The sequence below is a fragment of the Citrus sinensis genome, chromosome 7 (genome assembly GCF_022201045.2).
Source record: "Citrus sinensis cultivar Valencia sweet orange chromosome 7, DVS_A1.0, whole genome shotgun sequence".
NCBI lineage: Eukaryota > Viridiplantae > Streptophyta > Magnoliopsida > Sapindales > Rutaceae > Citrus > Citrus sinensis.
This window is the reverse complement of record NC_068562.1, coordinates 24,069,646-24,091,105: the sequence shown is the minus strand read 5'-3', so window position 1 is coordinate 24,091,105 and position 21,460 is coordinate 24,069,646. Positions and strand designations below refer to the sequence as shown.

The following is a 21,460-nucleotide window of genomic DNA, read 5'->3' as shown; positions in this document are numbered from 1 at the left end:
ATGATTCGCTTGCTTCCTTGTTCAATGATTTGTTTTTTATTGAGAATAAGATAAATTCGCCAGCTTTTAATTTTGATAACTCACTTTGTACTGAGACAACGATAATTCACTTGCTTCTTTTTAAAAAAATTTCTTTTTGATTGAAATTATGAAAATTTCCTTTGATTTGAGAAATTTATCTAAGAATAAGATCGGCAAAAACAAATAGAAAAAAGAAAAATTCGAGCATTAAATTTTCATTGGGAATATATCATCTTGGTTGAAACGGGCAATCAACTTCCTCACTTTCAATCAAAGGAACAAATTCCTTTAATTAAGCCAGCTAAGTATATGCCATATTCTTAATAGTTTATACGAAGAAATATTATGACCTTTGGCTAAGCATCTTTCTATTACAAGTTATGCGGAGACTTTTAATTCACACATAGCGTAGCTTGTGCTTGGGTAGAGAAAATTAAAAATTTGGTCCGCTGACGAAAGAGTTGGTGGGTTTTATCCCCCTTTTTTTTTTTTTGTGCGTATGTCCATGATCTAATTTTTTATTAGTTTTAATGCTGACTAACAAAGACAAGTTTACAGATGGAAAATAACTATGTTAAGAGTTAAAAGCTGGTTGTTAGGTATATGTCTACTTTTCCATTTTTTGTGTCATCTTACACTAATTTATCAAGTTGGAATTGAAATAAAAGCAATTATTAAAGCAAAGATGTAGAAAAGTTGAAAACTTTTAAACTACTATTAAAAGCGGAGCATGTCGGAAAGAAATTATCTTCCAAGAACCTTTTTTTTTTTTTAAAAAAAAAACATATTCACATATACACAATTATTCCATTGTATATATTATACATGAAATATATGTGAAAACCTTCAAATTGATCAGGCATATTTATCGTTTTATTCTAAATTAAAAGGTACATAGACATCAGAAAAGTAATTTTTCTCTTTTTCTAAACCAAATATCCTTTCCACTTCTAATTACAAGTTCTCTTTTTCCTTTTTTATTTTTTTTAATTTACCTGTGAAATCACTTTCAACTACTCCATTGTGATATCATTGCCAACACGGCCAAATATTCGACGAAGGATCTAATTTTTTTAACGTTCAGGAATCAGGGGTAAAATCGTAAGTCAGAACAAAAGTTTTCTCTTTAAAACACCGCCCGACAGATTGAACGCCCTTGCTCAGTAATTGCTCTGTAAGCTACACGCGAAGTCCAAAACAAAGCAAGAAGGTAAAGACCGGGACCATGACCGCCTCCGTGTCTGCGCCTATGGCGTCTGCTGCGGATCAGCAGTATGTGACTGCGAAGACGTCGGTGTGGTGGGACATAGAGAACTGCCAGGTGCCGGATAACCGTGACCCTCACACGATAGCGCAGAACATCAGCTCCGCCCTGGTCAAGATGAACTACTGTGGTCCCGTCTCCATCTCCGCCTACGGCGACACCAATCGCATCCCCGCGTCTGTACAGCACGCGCTCTCCAGTACTGGGATTGCTCTCAATCACGTCCCCGCCGGTATATCATTTTTCACTCTATTTTTTTTTTTTTGGGTTGAGAATTTTTTAATTTATTTTATTATGAATGTGACTTCGATGATGAATCTCCACTTTGACGGTAGAATTTTATACCAAAAAAGATTGGTTTAATTTGTTGATTGATCGATCCCTGATATTTGATTTTGCTTCAGAATTAATGGATTGAAAGCTTTTTTTTTTTTTCTTTTTGGCTTGTGTTGTATGATGTTAACTGACTTGTTAAAGAATGAAAAAAAAAAAAAAAATAGGTATTAAAGATGCGAGTGACAAGAAGATTTTAGTTGACATGCTATTTTGGGCAGTGGACAATCCTGCTCCCTCGAATTATCTGCTGATATCCGGAGACAGAGATTTTTCTAATGCTCTCCATCAATTGCGTATGAGGAGGTATAATATTCTTTTGGCACAACCACACGAGGCATCAGCACCACTTGTTGCAGCAGCGAAGAGTGTATGGCTTTGGACGAGCCTTGTAGCTGGAGGACCCCCGCTTCCTAGTGGTGAATCTTTGCTTCGTACTGGTGATTTCGCTACTTTTAACCCTGAAAATGAACCTGTTCAAGCAAGCCGACCAATGGGAAACACAAATACTGGAAGAGTTGGTGATACAAAATCTAAAGGTAAACACGTAAACAAGCGCACAAATCAGCCTAGCATATCTAGAGCTGCAAGTACACCAGTGGGTAATGGAAATAATTCCAGAAGAAGTTTTCGGAATCAGCATCCTTTGCCTTCGAGGCCATATCACTTCCCTATGCAACCAAATTTTCCTCAGGATAATTTTCTACCTCATAATTCTCACAACCATGGTTTCCGCCCCATGCCTCCCAAACCGACTGGTTTGGATTATCCCATGTATCCCGAACCGACTGGTTGGGATTAGAGAATGTAGAAAGGAAGGTAATTTAAATTTTATTTTTATTTCCATTGTTTGTTTGGACAAAATATATAAGAATTTAATTTTCATTAAAATTTAATATCCTAATGTAGAATTTGAATTCTACAGCAAGTAACAAAGAATTTAAATTCCTCTTATGTTGGAAATTTAAATTTTTAACTTCTTTAATGCCATTAATAATTATTATTTATAGTTTTATTTTATTAATTTAATATTATAAAAAATTATATATTAATTAAATTTAATAAATGATTTAAGATACTTAACAAAATAAATAAACTTATTTATTTATTTAATATGAAAATATAAAAATATAAATTAATTGTCACCGGACCTCTGCCAGATGTTGCCGGAAAGTCATCGGAACTTTGCCGGAGGTCGCCGGACCGCCGCTGCACATCTCCGGAACTCTGCCAAACGTCGTCGGACGTTGTCGGAAAGTCGCCGGACATCACCGGAAAGTCGCCGGACCACCATTATATATATATAAGATTATATTTCATTACTAATATAAATAGTTTAATATTTAAAATAAAGGATAAATATTTTAATTATAATTCAAACCAAACAATGAAATCTAATTTCACTACTCTCCTCCACTCCTTTCTTCTCCCTTCCCTTCCATTCTACTCTTTTCCTCTCCTCCCCTTTCTTCAAACCAAACATGGCCTAGATTTCCTTTGAGCCCCACTTACAAATTTGCCTAATATTGGTAAGCTAAGTACGTTCGAGCATCCAAACTATGCTGAAAATCGTCCTAATTTCCATCCTCAAAGTGGAGAAGAATTCAAAACAAGCTATTCTGACTCCCCAAATCCAGCTAGCCTAAACGTACCACAAAAAGGCCATGCCATGCCTGGTGGCCAAGCAACCGTGATTCTCTAAACAGTAGGTATTCCCGTGGTCCAGAAGGTCTAACCTCGTCATCGTCCTCAACAACTATTCCTGCTTCTAGTAATGGCGGGTGGGGGACTCAGGGACACCCGACTCCTTCTGAATATGTACAAGGCCTCACCAGGTATTATCTAAGAGAACAAGTGATTATTATAAATATTGAAGTATTAGTTTAAAGCTAATGTTAGTAATTTAACTTTTATTAATTTTTGGGTATGATCTAATATTATTTTTAAAAAATAATTGCTTGAAATTTAGGGACTTGACAAAATTTCATTAGATTTCAATAGAAATAACGTGCGTAATAAATAAATTAAATAAAAAGGTAACAAGTGATCAAAGTACTGAGTAATTAATGTAAAAGATAACAAGTGATTAAAGTATTGAGTAATTAATGTTGTATGGATTAATTTGCAAATCCTTCTGGACCGGTTCGAAAACCTGCTGAAGTTATTGGGCTTTTCGTGAAAATATCATCCAGTTAAAGGGATGAAGTGATAAAGGGATGCCGATGTGGCAAAGGAGTTTGTTAAAGTTTGTTATCCCGTAACAAACCCAGAATTGCCTTTCTAAGCGATAGTTAGCTTAGTTTCGTCATCTTGTATTTTCTCTTTGCTAAGTCATTTTCTTTGATCTTTGATTTGTTCGTTAGTTTTACAATGTTTCTTGATCAGATTCTGAGTGATTAAGCAATAAATGGCGTGTTAATTTTTGCTTCAAATTTGCTGTTGTGTGCAACTTTCTTTGTTCTGTTTCCAGTTTCCTCTGTTCGTTTTGGTGCTTGATTTTATTTTTTTTTCAAAGTTTATTTTGGATTCTTGGTTTGATAACCATTGAAACTTCAACAATTAATTTACTGATTATATTTTATTTTTGATTGAACAACAAAGAGAAGAAAAAATATTAAAGAGAAATAGGAGCGATAGAAATTATATTTCATATGAAATGGATGAGAAGTACGAATATGGGTAAATAGATCATAAGATTAATATTAAAGACATAAAATATAAAAGAAAAAGTAGACATAGCTCATTAAGAATCATATCTTAACCCTTTCATCAGTTGTGAAGTTAAGTAATTTTAGTTTCCTCAAATTATCATTATTTTTTATATAATTTGTATAGAATATTATTAATGAAATATATTTCAATTTCCAAACGAACATGTACAAATGCTCTTTTAAGAGCAAAAGGATTAAAAAAAATATTGATAATAAGATTAAGTATGTCATAATATTGATTTTTTTTTTCAATAACATACTCATTGAGTTATTTCATGAATTGTATGTGTTAAATGTATAATAAGAACGTATGATAAATCGTGATTAGACAAACATCTTACGAAAAATAAATTAAATTATTAGCGTTGATATTTAGAAATTAGCTTATGTTCAACCAAATTGATCATCGTTAACTAATTATCATTAGAAGTAGGCAACCATCGCTAGCCATCCTTAATAATTGTTCTTAATCATCCTGTGAAGTGTGAAGCGATGGCTACTATGAATTATAATTAAAGAAGAAAGAATAAAGTTATTTTTAATGTATTCAAATTTTTTTAAAAAAATTGTCCTTTTTAGTAATTGTCATGAAATAATAATAATAATAATAATAAAGGGGTGCAAGCAGAAGCAATACAATTCTTTGAAGGATTCCTATATGATGTCATAATTTTTTTCCGGCATCAATAATGTTTTAATTGTACACCATTAGATTTAATTAATGGTATACAACATTTGTACTAAAGAAAAAGTTTTTTAAAAAAATTAAAAACAATTGTAACCGGTTTGTAAACCGTTTATGGGGGTAAAGAATTTTTATAAAACGGCTTTGACCACCCTTGAAGTTTGAAACAATTGCACTTGAATATCATTTTTTTAAAAAATAACTTTTTGACCCTACTTTAAATTTGTAATGTGATGATCTTTTTTATATAAAGGTTTCAAAATCAATAGTAAGTTATTTAACACAAATCAAATAAATACGTTACAATTGTAAAGTTTATATATGATTTAATTACCAATAAACGATAGAATTAAGAAGATATATTTAAGCTAATGTCATAATTACATCAATAAACTCAAAAATACTTGCTCACGCATGTTTTAATAAAATTTAATATCGCATATTAAATTACTTGTTATTTTATATATTATTAAGTACCATTGTATAATTGATCATGAAATATATATTATATTTAACACTCATTTAGCATAACTATTCCATGAATTTATTATCTTACAATTAATATTCTTACATGGTAGGAAATTTAAGTTTTAGAGGCCTATATATTTTCATTTTATTTTGAATATCACTTTATTAATTTCATAAAAATTAAATCCAACATATATTCCTAATTAGCTTTATGAATCATGAAAGATTATTTTATTGATATCATTTGATTGTATTTATGAAATTTTATGTTACTAAGAGTCATTACTTTTATTACAGTAATTAATAGTGACAATAAATAAAATATTACTTCCAATAATATTTACATGGGAAGGAATGAAAAAAAAAATTCTTTGTATATTTTTATATTTTTGTTACGTGATAGGAAGTTATCCAAGCCTTGTAAAATTTAAGTTTCACAGGCATGTTTTTATTTTATTTTCAAATATCACTTCATTAATTTCATAAAAGTTATATCTAACGTGTAGTCCTAATTAGCTTTAGTTTATGAATCATGAAGGTTAATTTTATTGTCATCTTTGATTGTAATTATAAAATTTTTACGTTATTAAGAGTCCTTACTTTTATTATGATAATTAATGGTAAAAATAAATAAAATATTATGTCCAACAATATTAAACAGAAAAAATGAGAAAAAAATTCCTAGTATGTTTTCATATTTCCATTATAAAGACATGGTTTGAGATATTTTAACTTAAAATTTTGACACAAAATCAAAATTTAAGCCATTAATCTCTCACAATCTAATGACCGATATTGAAAGTCAAACCAACATTTTATAGTGTTATATCCTCCACTATTTAATTGCGTGAAATGAATAGTTTAATTTTGTATTAAAATTTAAATAAAAGTATTTCTCATTTGTTGTGACTTATATAGTAGCATTAATAAAACATATATAAACTACTATCATAATGCTTTCTATTATCATCATTTTTTAAGTATTAATAGTTTTGTAATTACATTCGTACAACACAAATTATTATAAGACTTTATGTAATATCTTTATGTAAAGTACTATTGAAATAACATTACTTATTAATTACATTTATTTTAATGCTATTATACGTATTTCTAATACTAAATGTAAAACTTAAAAAAAATTAAAATTGTAAAGTAAAGTAGTACATAATAATTTCAATTCCAAAATTATTTTTTTCATTTCTTGGTGACTTATAATATTTATCAGTTGATTAGATAAAAAATAATTTAAAGTATGAAAAAATATCACAACTTGCAAATTACTTGTTACATAATTACTTATCCATTAATATTAAATCCAAAGATCCTATTATTGAATGTGGGATTTTTTTATCCAATTTAAGATAAATTTTCATTTATCAATTAATTAAAAATAAAAATACATTTACTTGCAATTTGAAGATTACCTGTTATTATTTAATAATTAATTTTTTATTTAGTATGAAAAAATGGTAGAGATTAAAAAAAAATTAAACTCATAGTGAAATGTTGAACATGAATCCAAAGATTCAGGCACTTCATTTGCATTATTTCATCTATAATTCATTCTCGCCATTTTAATTTAAATTTTAGTACTACTTAAAAATCACCTCCAGCTAATTCACATACATACTTAGAAAATTAACTCTATATATAATTAAATTTACCTCCTTATGAGATCAATACTCGTCAACATAAATCTATACCATAATAGATTAGTGCGCTTGTAAGTACAATAAAATTTGCACAATAGTATGCCAAAAAATTAAGACTTGACCCATGTTGTGAAGATGTGAGATGATAATATCTTAATAAATCATTATGTTCATTATGCTTATTCCTTTCTTGTCAAAAGGCCTCATGGTAACTGAGAAAATTTAACTGAACAGGATTTCTATTATGTAATGCTAGTTTTACGAAACAACTTATTCTTTCATTTGTAGACACCTTAGATAGTGATGGAAAATCATATAATTAAGCCGGCGCCATTTAGATTTTGGAGATTCTAATGCCGCTGTATTCATTTTTTATGTCCTGCAAGTCCTTGATGAGATCTTATGTAAAATCAATACTTAAATTTCTACTTGTTAGTTAACCTTGTATTGTCAGTGAACTTTCATTAAAGGATCTAGTAGGGATAAATTTTTAACTAAACTTACTTTTAGCATTTTTGAAGTATAATGTTTCCAAAAGCATGCAAGTAATATTAATATAATGGTTATAGTATATTGTTAATCTATTTATATTCAACTTTATCTTCAGACTTTATGCTAGGAAGTGTGTGCCATATATATATATATATATATATATATATATATATATATATATATATATATTATATTGCTTACTGTTGTTTCAGTTCTCTTATAAGAAGTCGCATCTGAAGGAGAGAGAACTCTGTATTGCTGCCAGTCTGTTCCTCTCTCGTGTTGGTAGCATTACATAAAGGAAGTTAAGATTGAGGCTCTAGAAAGTTTCCAAGAAAAGCATATATTAAAGTGCATGTTGGAGAAAATTGATGATCTTTGGAGATCTTTGTGTGTATGATGTGTCAAATAATAATGATGAGAACAACATTTATTGATGCTCAAAGTTATTACTCTAAAGACGGAGACATCTTGGAGAAGATTGATGATCTCTGAATGTTTATCTGTCTGATGGTAGTGATGAGTCTGGTAATAATAACTTGAAAAATTTTATTTGAGCTAGCCTATATTTGTTGTTTTTATCGAATTCTGTTGTAATGGTCACTAGCCCCATGTGTTTATAGCTTCAAATGAACCTGTTCATTGTACCTTTTCATCACTTCTTTAATTTAAGTCTTAAACTTACTTTTTAGTATATAGTGTTGATTTATACCTCTCTTGCGTATCAAATAAGAAAACATTTGGTTACAAAAAGTTTATATTCCTTTCCTTTATTAATTCTCCACATGTTTTGCTACCTAGTATTAATCTTGGAACTTGAAATTCAGTTTATTTGATCTTGTTTGTTGGTTGGATCATTGCTTGTGCCTAATCATAGCGGCGGACCCAAGGGCAAATAGTGATTTGTGCCGTGTGGACGTGAGTGTCAACTAGGGGGAAAAAAAAATAAGACACTAGTGTACGAATTGGATATGCAACACTCACTAGCTTATGGAAAGAAGAAAGGATTTACAATAGATGGATTAAGGCCCTATTTGGCATTGAAGTTAGGCAATCGTAGCTTAAAGGCTACCGTATTAAAGTGATCAAACATTAATTGTTATAGCATAGAAGTTAAGATGATTTGATTTTACACTTATATAATAAAAAATTTATTATATTTTACTAATTTTATCAAAATTATTATTTAAAAATCGTATTTATTATATGATATTAATTATTAACTTTTATTTCATAATTATAACTTTTTTCTATCGTAACTATAACTTAAAAGGTACAATCCGTCAATACCAAATAGGACCTAATTCCTCGTTAGGCACTTAACATCACTATTACATCAAACCCTCCTACCAAGAAAAGACTCCCTTGTGTGGCATAACTTAGCCACAATATCTCTCATATCCATCCGCTCAAATGGAGATTCCATTGAGCAAAGAACACCAATTCTAATTATAGCATTCAAACACTCCTCCAATTTGGCTCTTCTATCTTCCCGAATCTTAGAGTTGTTCTCTATTACGTCCATCAAAATTGAAGGATCAATAATCTCCATTACTTTTTCTGGTAAAGCCATCTTAGCATATTCATGGAGAGTAAGTCCTTCTTTAAATGTTACATGTTCCATGAGCAGACAATCCATGAGTAGATAATCCATGAGCAGACGATCCATGAGCAGACGATCCATGAGCAGATAACCCATGAGCAGACAATCCATAAGCAGATGATCCATGAACAGACGATCCATGAGCAGATAACCCATAAACAGACAATCCATGAGCAGATGATCCATGAGCAGAGAACTCATGAGCAGACAATCCATGAGCAAACAACCTATGAGCAGACAATCCATGAGCAAACAATCCATGAGCAGACAATCCATGAGCAGACGATCCATGAGCAGATAACCCATGAGCAGACAATCCATAAGTAGATGATCCATGAACAGAGGATCCATGAGCAGATAACCCATGAGCAGACAATCCATGAGCAGATGATCCATGAGCAGACGATCCATGAGCAGAGAACTCATGAGCAGACGATCCATGAGCAAACAACCTATGAGCAGACAATCCATGAGCAAACAATCCATGAGCAGACAATCCATGAGCAGACAACCCATGAGCAGACAACCCATGAGCAGACAACCTATGAGCAGACAATCCATGAGCAAACAACCCATGAGCAGACAATTCATGAGCAGACGATCCATGAGCAGATAACTTGTGAGCCTGTGAGCACAACCAACAGTCAGGAGGTGCTGGAAGTTTTTCCGGCGAGAACCCTTCGATGATCAAGTTAGCGATTTGGGTCTTACTTGGAAAAATCCATACCACAATTCATGTGGCTTAATTATGATTGCTTTAAACAAAAAAGCTTTTAAGTAAATTTAAAGGAAAATAATTAATCTTAAAGAAATCATAAGCAGAAGAGAAATTTTCCAGTGGTAGATAGAGAAAAAGGTCTAATGGGTTCAGTTACCCAGAGAGAGAGAAAGCTAGAAGAATCCCCCCTTTTTCCTTCCCCTTCCTAGGGTTTTTATAGGAAACTATAGCGATTTTTATCCTCTCCCCTAGAATTCTCAAGAAAACTACTAATTTTCAGCCCACTAAGAATATGGTCCCTAATATTTCGGAGAAAATGTTTTGACTGAATCGTGCTTCCTGGTAACTTCCTGGTCGAGGTGACCAATAACATCCTGGTCGAGGAAATGTGCTCGAAGTCACCACATATTATTCTGATCGAGGTAACCAATAACATCCTGGTCGAGATGATGTACTCGAGGTCACCACATATTATTCTAGTCGAGGTGAGCAATAATATCCTGGTCGAGGTGATGTGCTCGAGGTCACCACATTTTATTTTGTTTGAGGTGACCAATAACATCTTGGTCGAGGTGACCAATAACATTTTGGTCGAGGTGATGTGCTCGAGGTCACTACATATTATTCTAGTCGAGGTGAGCAATAATATCTTAATTGAGGTGATCTGCTCAACCATTTGCTCACTTTTACTTTGAGGAGAGTACGATAATGTATGAGCAAACACCTTTATCTTAGTCACCCTATTTCATTCCCTAAACACATACCATACTCTTAAACATATTGATTCATTGTGTTAGGTGCCAAATGAATGCTAAGATCTAATAAATCTATAATACTTTTTAAATAAATAAATATATCAAGATGTCCACATTTTAAAAAGTGTGAACAGAGCTAAAAGATAAAAAGAAATAGCAAGAACTTTAATGTATTAGATTTTATGGAATTGGAGTTTTAGTTTTTTTTTTTTCAGCTTTGTTCACATGATTAAAAAATATGCATATTCATATAAGAAAATGATGGGATATGTGTGTGTTACATGAAAACATTACCTGGAGCAACATAGCCAACTGTTCCTTTAATCCCAATTGAGCTTGATGGAGTTTGATTAGAAGTATCAAGGTGGTGGCTGAGAGAAATTTTGCCAGTCCGAAGTCACCCACATGGGAAACCATGTCACGATCTAGTAGAATATTGCTTGGTTTTAGATCTCCATGAACCATAGCTAGTTGACAGTGGTGGTGAAGATATTCAATTGCAGAACTAACATCAACGGCCATGTTCACTCTTTGAATAAGACTTAATTTACAACCTTCAACTTGATCATTGCTCTGGTGCAACCAATCCTCTAAACTTCTGTTTTCCATATATTCGAAAACAAGAGCCTTGAAATCAACCCCGTTAAAATCTATACTAGAGCAAATAGTAATGATTTTGATAAGATTTCTATGGCGGATATTTCTTAATGCTTCACATTCAGTCACAAACCTCCTAAAAGCTCCTTTTTGCTTAAGATTTATCACTTTCACAGCAACTATCATTTCATCTTCACCCAAAATCCCCTTGTACACATATCCAAAGCTTCCTTGACCAATCATGTTTGACGATGCAAATTCACTAGTTGCCTTACTTAGCTTTGCATAAGAAACCATAAGAAATTATTTCTCCATCGGTGATGTATCCATAGAGTTATGAGCAAATCTCATTCTTCGAGCATAAATAATAGTAAGGCATGAGGATAATATCAAACACGACACTACCACTGGAATCAACACTCTAAGTGTTGAAAAGTCAAAGAGTTTTGGTTGAAAAAGAAAAGTGAGCCACATGCATTGCTTTTGTTTTTCAAAGTCGGCACCAAATTGTAAGCTGTAAAATATTTGGCTTTTGACAATCCTTCACCAAATGAGGAAAAATGAGAAAGGTTGGCAAAATTTGTCAAATTGACAGATAGGAGAATTGACAAATTGCAAAGCGGATGGTGCAATAGTGCAATGTTTTTTGCTCTAAATAGAGATGCATTCTTCATTTGTAAAGCATCCAAAAAAATTGTTAAGCTTACAAGTTTCTAAGCTTTTGAGAGAAGTGAGAGAAGTGTGTCTGGGAAATTTATCTTTCTTGTAGAGTGTGAGAGTACTGGGTATATTTGGGTTTTTGGAAGTGAGATTCGTTACTCAAATATTGTACTCTATTAATTGTTAAATAAACAATTATTCTTTCTTGCCTCTGTGGATGTAGGTTTAATTACCGAACTACATAATTCTTGTGTCCTTTATTTTTCTATAATTATTTGGTGCGCTTGATTCCGCATTCCGCACACAACAAGTGGTATTAGAGCCGACGGTTCGCACTTGGGGGATATGGTACTGTTCACGTATACGATAAGAGTCTAAGGATTCTGGTTTTTAATTGGGACCGAGTTCCCGTCCAGTCTCCGGGGAACTTTCCTGGTGTATTTATTCACGTGAAATTAACATCATAGAGACAGTTTTTCAAGTGGAAATAGTTCGTTGAGAAAATGGTAGAAGGTGAAACTTCCAGAATTGGGGAAAGATCTACGGAGACTATTTCAGGAGACACTTCAGGTGGGAGGCGAGATTTGTCAAATCGCTATTCAGCACATGTTATATGAGGCCAGAAGATCGATGTTGAAAAATTTGATGGGAAAATCAACTTCGGCATGTGGAGGCGCGAAGTTATAGATGCCCTTATTCAAATCGATCTAGATGTTGTTCTGAAAAATAAAATACACTTGTATGATGAAGAAATTTGGGATCGTATGAACGAGAAAGCTTGTGGTCAGATCAGATATTGTTTGATCAAGGAGATGAAATACTTGGTGAAAGATGAGGAGTGTACAGTGACTTTGTGGCGTACATTGGAGGAGAAGTACTTGTTGAAAGTCTTGAAAATCGTCTTCATGCAATAAGCCAAATATATAGTTTTCGAATGAAGCCTAGGGTGTCAATGCACGATCATGTCTCAAGATTTGAAAAGTTACTTGTTGATTTGAAGAATTTTGATGAAGATATTAAGGATGAAGTCAAGGCTATGATTCTGTTACATTCACTACCAGAGGAATATAGCCATTTTGTGACTACCTTGATATATGGGAAGAGTGTAATCGTCTTCAAAGATGTTTGCACAGAATTGACTAACTTGGAGATTTGGAATAATAATAAAAATTCTGAACGAGCATCGTCTAAAGCTTTGATGAGTAGAGATTGGGCGATGGACAAAAAGAAAAAGGGTGGTGGAAAGAATTCTCAATCCAAATTGAGAAGTAGAAATATAGCTCGAGACGAGTGTGTCTTTTGTCATGAAAAGGGTCATTGGAGGAAAGATTGTCCAAAGGCTCAAAATAGAGATGGGAAAAAACCAGCAGCAGCAAACATGGCACGGAAAGATGAAGATTCTGATTATTCATTAAGTATTACTCCTGCAGCATACGTGGCTAATTCGAGTGAGTGAATACTTGATAATGGAGCAACCTATCATTTGTGTCATATTAAGGAATGGTTTACGGATTTTCATAATCTGGAATTCGGTGCAGTTGTGTTGGGGAATGATCAACCTTGTCGCACAATGGGGATAGGAACAATTCAGCTCAAAATGTTTGATGGAATGATCAGCGAACTCAAAGAGGTTAGATTTGTTCCAGGTTTAAAGAAAAATCTAATTTCTGTGGGTGCTTTGGAAGCTAAAGGCTACAAGGTTACCATTGAAGATGGCACAATAAAGTTTACACATGGGGCTATGGTGATTCTGCAAGGGGTTCGGCATCACAATCTGTACTATTTAAAGGGAGGTACAACTAATGAAGCAAATGTTATTAAGGTGCACAGTGACACCACCAAGCTATGGCATGTACGACTGGGACATACTAGCGAGAAGTCTTTGCAAACTCTGATGAGGCATGGACTCTTAAAAGGTACCAAAACCTGTAAATTAAATTTATGTAAGCATTGTGTAGTAGGCAACTGATGAAGCAAATGTTGTTAAGGCGCACAGTGACACCACCAAGCTATGGCATGTACGACTGGGACATGCTGGCGAGAAGTCTTTACAAACTCTGATGAGGCACGGACTCTTAAAAGGTACCAAAACCTATAAATTAAATTTCTGTGAGCATTGTGTAGTAGGCAAGAAAACAAGGGTCAAGTTTGGTACAGTTAATCACGATACTCGTGAGATCCTTGAATATATTCATAGTGATGTATGGGGACCAACCAAGATTTTTTAGTAAAAAAAAACTTAATACTCATTTTTAATGATTAAAAAAATATGTTATTTGGATTCAAACATCCAAATCTATTTAGAATTCAGATAAATTCAGATCTATTCTGATTTCAAACTAAAAAAAAAACCACCTGAAATTCAAAATATAACAATTATAAAATATTATTTTATTCTCATTTATTAAAAAACAATACCCAAGCGGCCTAATTCAATCATTCACAGCTTCTTATTTTTTTCGAACAGCTTTTGAGTATTAATTTAAGGCAAGCCAACTACTCTTAACATTTCAAAAAATGTGTGTTGAAAAACGAACACAGCCTCTATTCTCTATCATTTACATTTAATAATTCAGCATGACAATAAACTTCCATCTAAAATAATTAAATTCTGTATTTTTTTGAGGGCGCAAGTCAGTCAAGTAGAGGTTGACGTCTATTTTATCGATATCAGTAGAGTACATTTTTCTCTAGTTATAATGTGACAAGTCAGTCAACGAAACCATGTTTTGTATTTCGTTACGAGTTCGAATCTCAAACTCTCTGGTACAACCTTAATGAAATCCAAACTAAGATTATTATTTATTCTATCAATATTTTGTTCACATTACGACATCGATATATATTCTATTTTATCATCAGGTCTTGATTAAATTTTTTTTCCTTATTATTAAAATGAATCTTAATATATCAATGAGAAAATAAATTTGTAGTTTTTTTTTTGTTTTTTAATTTCTTTTGTTGTATTTCCTACTTCTTGGTGTTCGGTTCTATGTGAATTTTAGGATTAAGTTAAACCCAGTGAAATTAATAATAATATAAATATAAATTTTTTTGTTTGAATTGAGGTGAGATATGAGACGCTCCAAGGATTTAAATTCAGATGATCAACTAAATAAACATGTTTCCGAAGATTCAGTTTCAAATAATTAACTAAATAAATTTTCTTTAAAATCAATCAAGTAGGCCTTGGAGTATTTGATGTGTGTATCAATATATGCAAATTGTTGCTACAAAAGAGAAACGTGAAGACGGGGTTAAGGGTATTTATGAAATCAAAATAGGTATTGTTTAGAAATGATAATATGATATTACTTTCAAAATTATTTAGTGTAAAGGGGTTTGGAGAGAACTTTCTGTGGATGACAATAGCTCGATTCTTTCCTTAAATAAATTTTGTGTTTAGTTTTTCGACCTAAAGCAGCGGATAAACACAAAAATAAAATTGATTTATGAAGATAGGCTAATGAAAAAGTTATATGGGGCCCTCTTTTTTTTTTTTGGTAATTTTCAAACAGATAAAGCTTTGTTTTTGAAGCATGCTTTTACTATTTTTTCTGCTGCCCAGAAAGCAAGAACTAATTAATACAATCAAGAATTGATATTGCATCTCAAAAAATAACTAAATAATACTACCTAGGTTTGACATAAGAAAATAAGAAAATGAATCTTGGTCGTCGTTTTCACTTCATTTTTTCAAATACATGCAGTCAAAGGCGCTGGCTCAACCCAACTAAACATATTTTGCTTCCAGAAAATATCATTCGAATAACATGAAGATAAAAATGACATCATTGTAACACAAACAATACTGTTATCTTTTATGTTTGTATATTATTATGGTATGAATAATATTCATATTTTTGTCTTCCTGCGGTTCAAATAACATTCTTCTTTGCTTCATCTTCCTTCTATTTATGTAATATCAGTTGTCTTAAATCGAAAATGTACAAAAGGGGATTCATGAGTGTTTTAAAGGGGTGCTAATAGTTTAACTTTTGCTCTATCAGCTCCCAGGCCCAACAGCCCAAGAAACTAATGTTCATAAACACAGAAAAAGACTTCACAAAGAAACCTCTGCTACCCTTCGACGGATCTACTCCATTCTGATCTCTCAATCTCTCTCCTCTCCTCTTTGCTGTAAACCCCTCACTGGCTCCCTTGCCCGGGATATCGCCGGTGACCAGAAATTGAGCACTGCCAGACGCAGCAGCCATATGCTGCTGACATAGCCTAGTTACAGACGGTAAAGTTTTCTCAATCAAACCTCTTTAGTTATTTTTTGCGATGTCGTATCAATTCTTGATTGTTTATACTCTTTCTAGAAGGCTACTTAATTAACAGTAACTCGCTCCTATGGAGAGGAAGAAGACAAGTCCCAATGTGCATGTGGACAGGATTTCGTCATTGCCACAACTCATATTGCATCATATCCTGTCATTTCTCCGACTCGAACATGTTGCTCAAACTAGTGTACTGTCCAAAACGTGGAAACGTGTCTGGCACACATACCCAACTATATGCTTTGATCCATACAACTCTACTTTGAGTAGACAAAAGAGGGTTTTGAAAGCTTAGAACAAACTCTGCTAAATCGTCATATGAATGCCATTGGTTTAAAAAAGCTCATGCTTAGCCTACACTTATCAGATGATCCAAAATTCGCATCAAACATAAACAGGTGCCTTATCTATGCAATTGCTAGCAATGTCGAAAAGTTAAGTCTTTATTCGGATGACTTGTTTTTTGTAGTGTGATTTTTGTAACGAATTCATGTTAATGTAATATATATTATCAAACCTTAATTTTATTTAAATTTTTTTATTTTAATATTATTAAATCAAGTTTAAAAATTAAAAATGTATCAGTTATTCGGGAATCGAGAACCTTTGGGGATCCCTTGTTATTATTCAGAGAGGGGACGGGTATCTCCTCAAGCAATTTTGATAGGGACGAAGAGAGGACGGGGGACATTGCAGAATATCGGAGATGGGTACAAGGATGTCGGTTCCTGCCCCTCCCCTCTCCTCCCCATTGCCGTCCATGTACTATGTTTACTCACTTTGAATTACTTAAGATGTTTAATGATATGACATCTTATGTGTCATCCATTAAGTGATGATAGGTTTATAATTAATAATAAATCAATTAATACTATATACATGACATTAAATGATTGACAATACATCAATAATTATCCCAACTAAGTATATAAACTAAGTAAGCATAGCATTATTGTTCAATTAAACGATTGATATTCTATTCATTTCCCTTTTTTGACTAATTATATAGCCAAATTTATTATTTGCATTCTTTCTAGAGCTGCGCATAATCCAATCAATCCGATCGTATTGAATTACATTGGAAGTTTAGAAATCTAAAATTGATTGTTTAGATAATATTTTTGCGCTTAGCGTTTTGCAATGTCATATCAATATTTTCTCTTTAGGCACTTAACATCGGTATCCGTTACATCAAACCCTCCTGCCAAGAAAAGTTTCCCTTGTATGGCATAACTTAGCCACAACATCTCTCATCTCCATCCGCTCAAATGGAGATTCCATTGAGCAGAGAACACCAGTTCTAGTTATAGCATTTAAACAATCTTGTGTTCTGGCTCTTCTATCTTCTTGAATCATAGAGTTGTTCGCCATTACCTCCATCAAAAGTGAAGGATCAACAATCTCTATCACTTTTTCTGGTAAAGTCATCTTGACAAATTCATGGAGAGTAAGTCCTTCAGTAAACGCTGCATCGGTTGGTCGCCTTCCGGTAAACATCTCCAGTAACAGAATTCCAAAGCTATATACATCTCCTGTCATGGATGCTTCGCTGCCCATGCCATACTCTTAAACATGTTGATTCATTGTGTTAGTTGCCAAACAAATGCTAAGATCTAATAAATGCATAAAACTTTTTAATATATAAATATATCAAGATGTCTGCAAATTAAAAAATCGGAACTGTGCTAAAAGAGACAAAAATGAAAAATACGAACTCTAATGTATTAGTTTCTCAGAGAATTGGAGTTTGTGTTTTTCTTTTTATCTTTCGCAATTGTTCATATGATTAAAAAAGGATGGACATTCGTATAAGAAAATGATGGGATGTGTGTGTATAACATGAAAAACTTACCTGGAGCAACATAGCCGACCGTTCCTTTTATCCCAATTGAGCTTGATGGAGTTTTACTAGCACTATCAAGTTGGTGACGAGAGAGAAATTTTGCTAGTCCGAAGTCACCCACATGGGCAACCATGTCATGATCTAGCAGAACATTGCTTGGTTTTAGATCTCCGTGAACTATAGGCGGTTGACAGTGGTGGTGAAGATATTCAATTGCAGAAGCCACATCAATGGCTATGTTCACTCTTTGAATGAGAGTTAATTTGCAAACTTCAAGATGATCATTGCTCTGGTGCAACCAATCCTCTAAACTTCCATTTTCCATATATTCAAAAACAAGAGCCTTGAAATCAGCCCCCTTAGAATCTATACTGGAGCAAATAGTGATGATTTTGATAAGATTTCGGTGGCGAATATTTCTTAATGCTTCACATTCAGCCACAAAACTCCTAAAAGCTCCTTTCTGCTTAAGATTTATCACCTTCACTGCAACTATCATTTCTTCACCACCCAAAATCCCCTTGTACACAGATCCAAAGCTTCCTTGACCAATCATGTTTGACGATGCAAATTCACTTGTTGCCTTACTTAGCTCTGCATAAGAAATCATAGGAAATTGTTTTTTGGCCGGTGACGTATCAACAGATTTATGTGCAGATCTCCTTCTTCGAGCAAAAACAATAGTAAGGCATGAGGATAATATCAAACATGACACTACCACTGGAATCAACACTTTGAGAAGAGTGAGTTTTGGTTTTCTCGATCCTTTAGACGGACAGGATAGTAAATGCAATTCATCTATACCCCCACAAAGCTTTACATTCACCTGGAGTGAAATTTTGGTTTTATTACTAAAAACTCCTTTAGTTGGAACCTCACCCTCCAAATGATTGTAAGAAAGATTTAAGAATTCTAAGAAAGATAGATTTTGAAGAAATTCTGGAATCTGGCCAGACAGATTATTGCTTGAGACATTTAACTCTTTAATGCTTTTCATGAAACCTAAAGAAAAGGGAATGACGCCATGAAAAGAATTGCTCGAAATATCAAGATATTCTAAGCTTACACAAGTACTTAAAGTAACAGGAATCACACCGGAAAATTAGTTGCTAGATATGTCCAACATTACGAGATTCTTCAGGTTGCCCACTTGTAGAGGAAGAGAGTCGTTTAGAAGATTATGAGCAAGAGCTAGGTAAACTGAAAGTGTTGTTATGCTGAGAACTTGTTGGGGTATGGCACCGGTGAGCTTGTTATGGGAGGCGTCGAAGCCTTTCAAATTCTGACAATTACCAAGAGATGAGGGTATGTTGCCTTGCAAGTTATTGAAGCTCAATGCAAGATCGGCTAGTTTAGTAAGATTACCAAGACTGGGGGGAATGCTCCCTTGTAAAAAGTTTCTAAACATGTATAATTGTTGTAAGTGTTGAAGCTCACCAACTCCATCAGGAATAATGCCATGTAATTGGTTTACTTCTATAGTAAGTGCAATTAGATTGACAAGATTTCTTATTCCAGAAGGTATGGTTCCAGATATTTGGTTTCCTCCTATGCGAAACTGAATCATTGTTGAGGAGAGATTGGCTATCGAATGAGGCAGCTCTCCTCCGAATTGATTATCACACAAACTAAGCGCTTTCAAACTACTACAGTTAGTTAGAAGGGTTACAAAATCAAGATCATTGGCTGTCCCCATCCCCAGATTGTTCTGCTCCAAATTTAACCACCATAGATTCTTAAGGCTGCTAAAATCAATTGACACTTTCCCTTTGAATTGATTGCCGGAAAGATCGAGGCGCTCAAGATTTGAAGCATTGGACAATGAATCAGGAATAGAGCTGGCTGTCCCCATCCCCAGATTGTTCTGCTCCAAATTTAACCACCATAGATTCTTAAGGCTGCTAAAATCAATTGACACTTTCCCTTTGAATTGATTGCCGGAAAGATCGAGGCGCTCAAGATTTGAAGCATTGGACAATGAATCAGGAATAGAGCCGACAAAATTGTTTCTACCAAAATGTCAAATAGAGCTCTTTAAGGTTTGGAAGATTGACAAGAATGTCAAATGGTAAACTTCCACTGAATCTGTTTACTGTAAGATAAATAAACTCCAGGGAAGAGATATTACAAATCCAACGAGGAAACATACCAGAGAATTGATTTTCAGCTACGTTGAGATAAACTAAGTTTCTGAGTAGGCCAAGGGTAGTTGGAATTTGGCCGCCCAATGAATTCCATCTAATTAGTAGCATCCCAAGAGCTGAAAGATTCCCAACGAAATCTGGGAGCTGTCCTGTTAAATAATTGAAGTCGATGGCCAATGTTTGAAGGTTCAACAAGCTCCCTATCTCTTCTGGGATTTGTCCCTCGAGCTTGTTTTTGCTGACACGAAGTTGGATGAGGTTAGAGCAACGGGACAAGTTGGTAGGTATTGTACCCGAAAATGAATTGTTGGGCAGTGCTAGTTTCTCAAGCCTTAGAAGATTACCGATTTCTTGGGGAATTTCACCATGGAAGCTGTTGTCCGAAAGGTTGATGTACCTGAGGAAGCTGAGGTTTCCAACGTAAGGAGACAAGATGCCTCCTATCCTTTGGTTGCTCAAATCTAACTCGGTTACCCTTTGATGCCGATGGCCACAAGTCACTCCAGTCCATAGGCACAACCGCACAAGTTTATGGAATTGTTCCATGAACTTGTGACTCCCGATGGATCATGAAGCTGTGACTTTATGGCAAGCAATGCGAGTCGATCTGTCTCGTTGGTTTGGCCAGCAGAAAAGCTAGGAGAATTAATAAGCAACAAGCTGAAGCACCATATCAAAATGGCAAGGCAGCTAATGGAAATGGAAATATTAGGCATTTTTCTTAAGGTAAACAAGTGTAATGCAATGTAATGTGTGGGTGATCGTCTCTAGTTCGTGTGAAGGCTTTTATAGGCAAATTTAATTAGTTTGTATGCTAACAAGTCATACAAAGATTTTTCTTCTTTTATTTTTTTAGGCTTTTGGATGGAAAAATTGAAGTAGTGGAGCCCTCAATATGTAGTTTCGAAGCACAGCTAGACTTTGGAGGCTTCATCTTAATTACAAGGCCGTGAATATGATTGGACGGGCCTATTGACTACGCAATAATAACAATTAATATAGACCGTTTCCAAAAGAAATTGGGTAAGATTATTAGCTTTCGAATTTGCAAGTCAGCCAACCATTCTTGAAATTTCAATTTTAAAAAAAAAAAGGTTAATTTAAGTGTTCGGTAGTTATTTTAACTGTTTTGGACGCTTCGTAAAACAAGCTGTAATTTATTCCTTCAAGAAGATGTACAGTAGCTATGCCCTTCGAACTAAATTAACACAGCCTTCTCTTTCCACTT

The 21,460-nt window shown here is 33.7% G+C and overlaps 3 protein-coding genes and 1 pseudogene across 4 annotated transcripts; 1 reads left to right on the top strand and 3 right to left on the bottom strand.

The window, feature by feature from the left end:
• Positions 1–1,019: 1,019 nt before the first annotated feature.
• On the top strand, positions 1,020–2,514 carry LOC102621420 (uncharacterized). 2 transcript variants are annotated; one of them, XM_015528985.3, is made up of 2 exons: positions 1,020–1,517; positions 1,840–2,514. In XM_015528985.3, exons 1-2 carry the CDS (start codon positions 1,247–1,249, stop codon positions 2,418–2,420), a joined length of 852 nt encoding a protein of 283 aa, XP_015384471.1. In that variant the 5' UTR covers positions 1,020–1,246; the 3' UTR covers positions 2,421–2,514. The 2 variants fall into 2 exon arrangements, with proteins under 2 accessions (XP_015384471.1, XP_015384468.1); XM_015528982.3 differs by having other exon boundaries at positions 1,021–1,517; positions 1,786–2,514.
• An 8,201-nt stretch (positions 2,515–10,715) lies between these two features.
• On the bottom strand, positions 10,716–11,545 carry LOC112498632 (probable LRR receptor-like serine/threonine-protein kinase At3g47570; annotated as a pseudogene).
• A 5,618-nt stretch (positions 11,546–17,163) lies between these two features.
• LOC102613200 (probable LRR receptor-like serine/threonine-protein kinase At3g47570) lies at positions 17,164–19,085 on the bottom strand. The gene is made up of 2 exons (XM_006464941.4): positions 18,098–19,085; positions 17,164–17,810 (listed from the first exon to the last, which is right to left on the bottom strand). The coding sequence occupies exons 1-2, from the start codon at positions 19,083–19,085 to the stop codon at positions 17,437–17,439; spliced, it is 1,362 nt and encodes a 453-aa protein (XP_006465004.2). The 3' UTR covers positions 17,164–17,436.
• A 105-nt stretch (positions 19,086–19,190) lies between these two features.
• LOC107176465 (LRR receptor-like serine/threonine-protein kinase EFR) lies at positions 19,191–20,778 on the bottom strand. The gene is made up of 2 exons (XM_025100077.2): positions 20,198–20,778; positions 19,191–20,097 (listed from the first exon to the last, which is right to left on the bottom strand). The coding sequence occupies exons 1-2, from the start codon at positions 20,776–20,778 to the stop codon at positions 19,191–19,193; spliced, it is 1,488 nt and encodes a 495-aa protein (XP_024955845.2).
• Between the last annotated feature and the right edge of the window lie 682 nt (positions 20,779–21,460).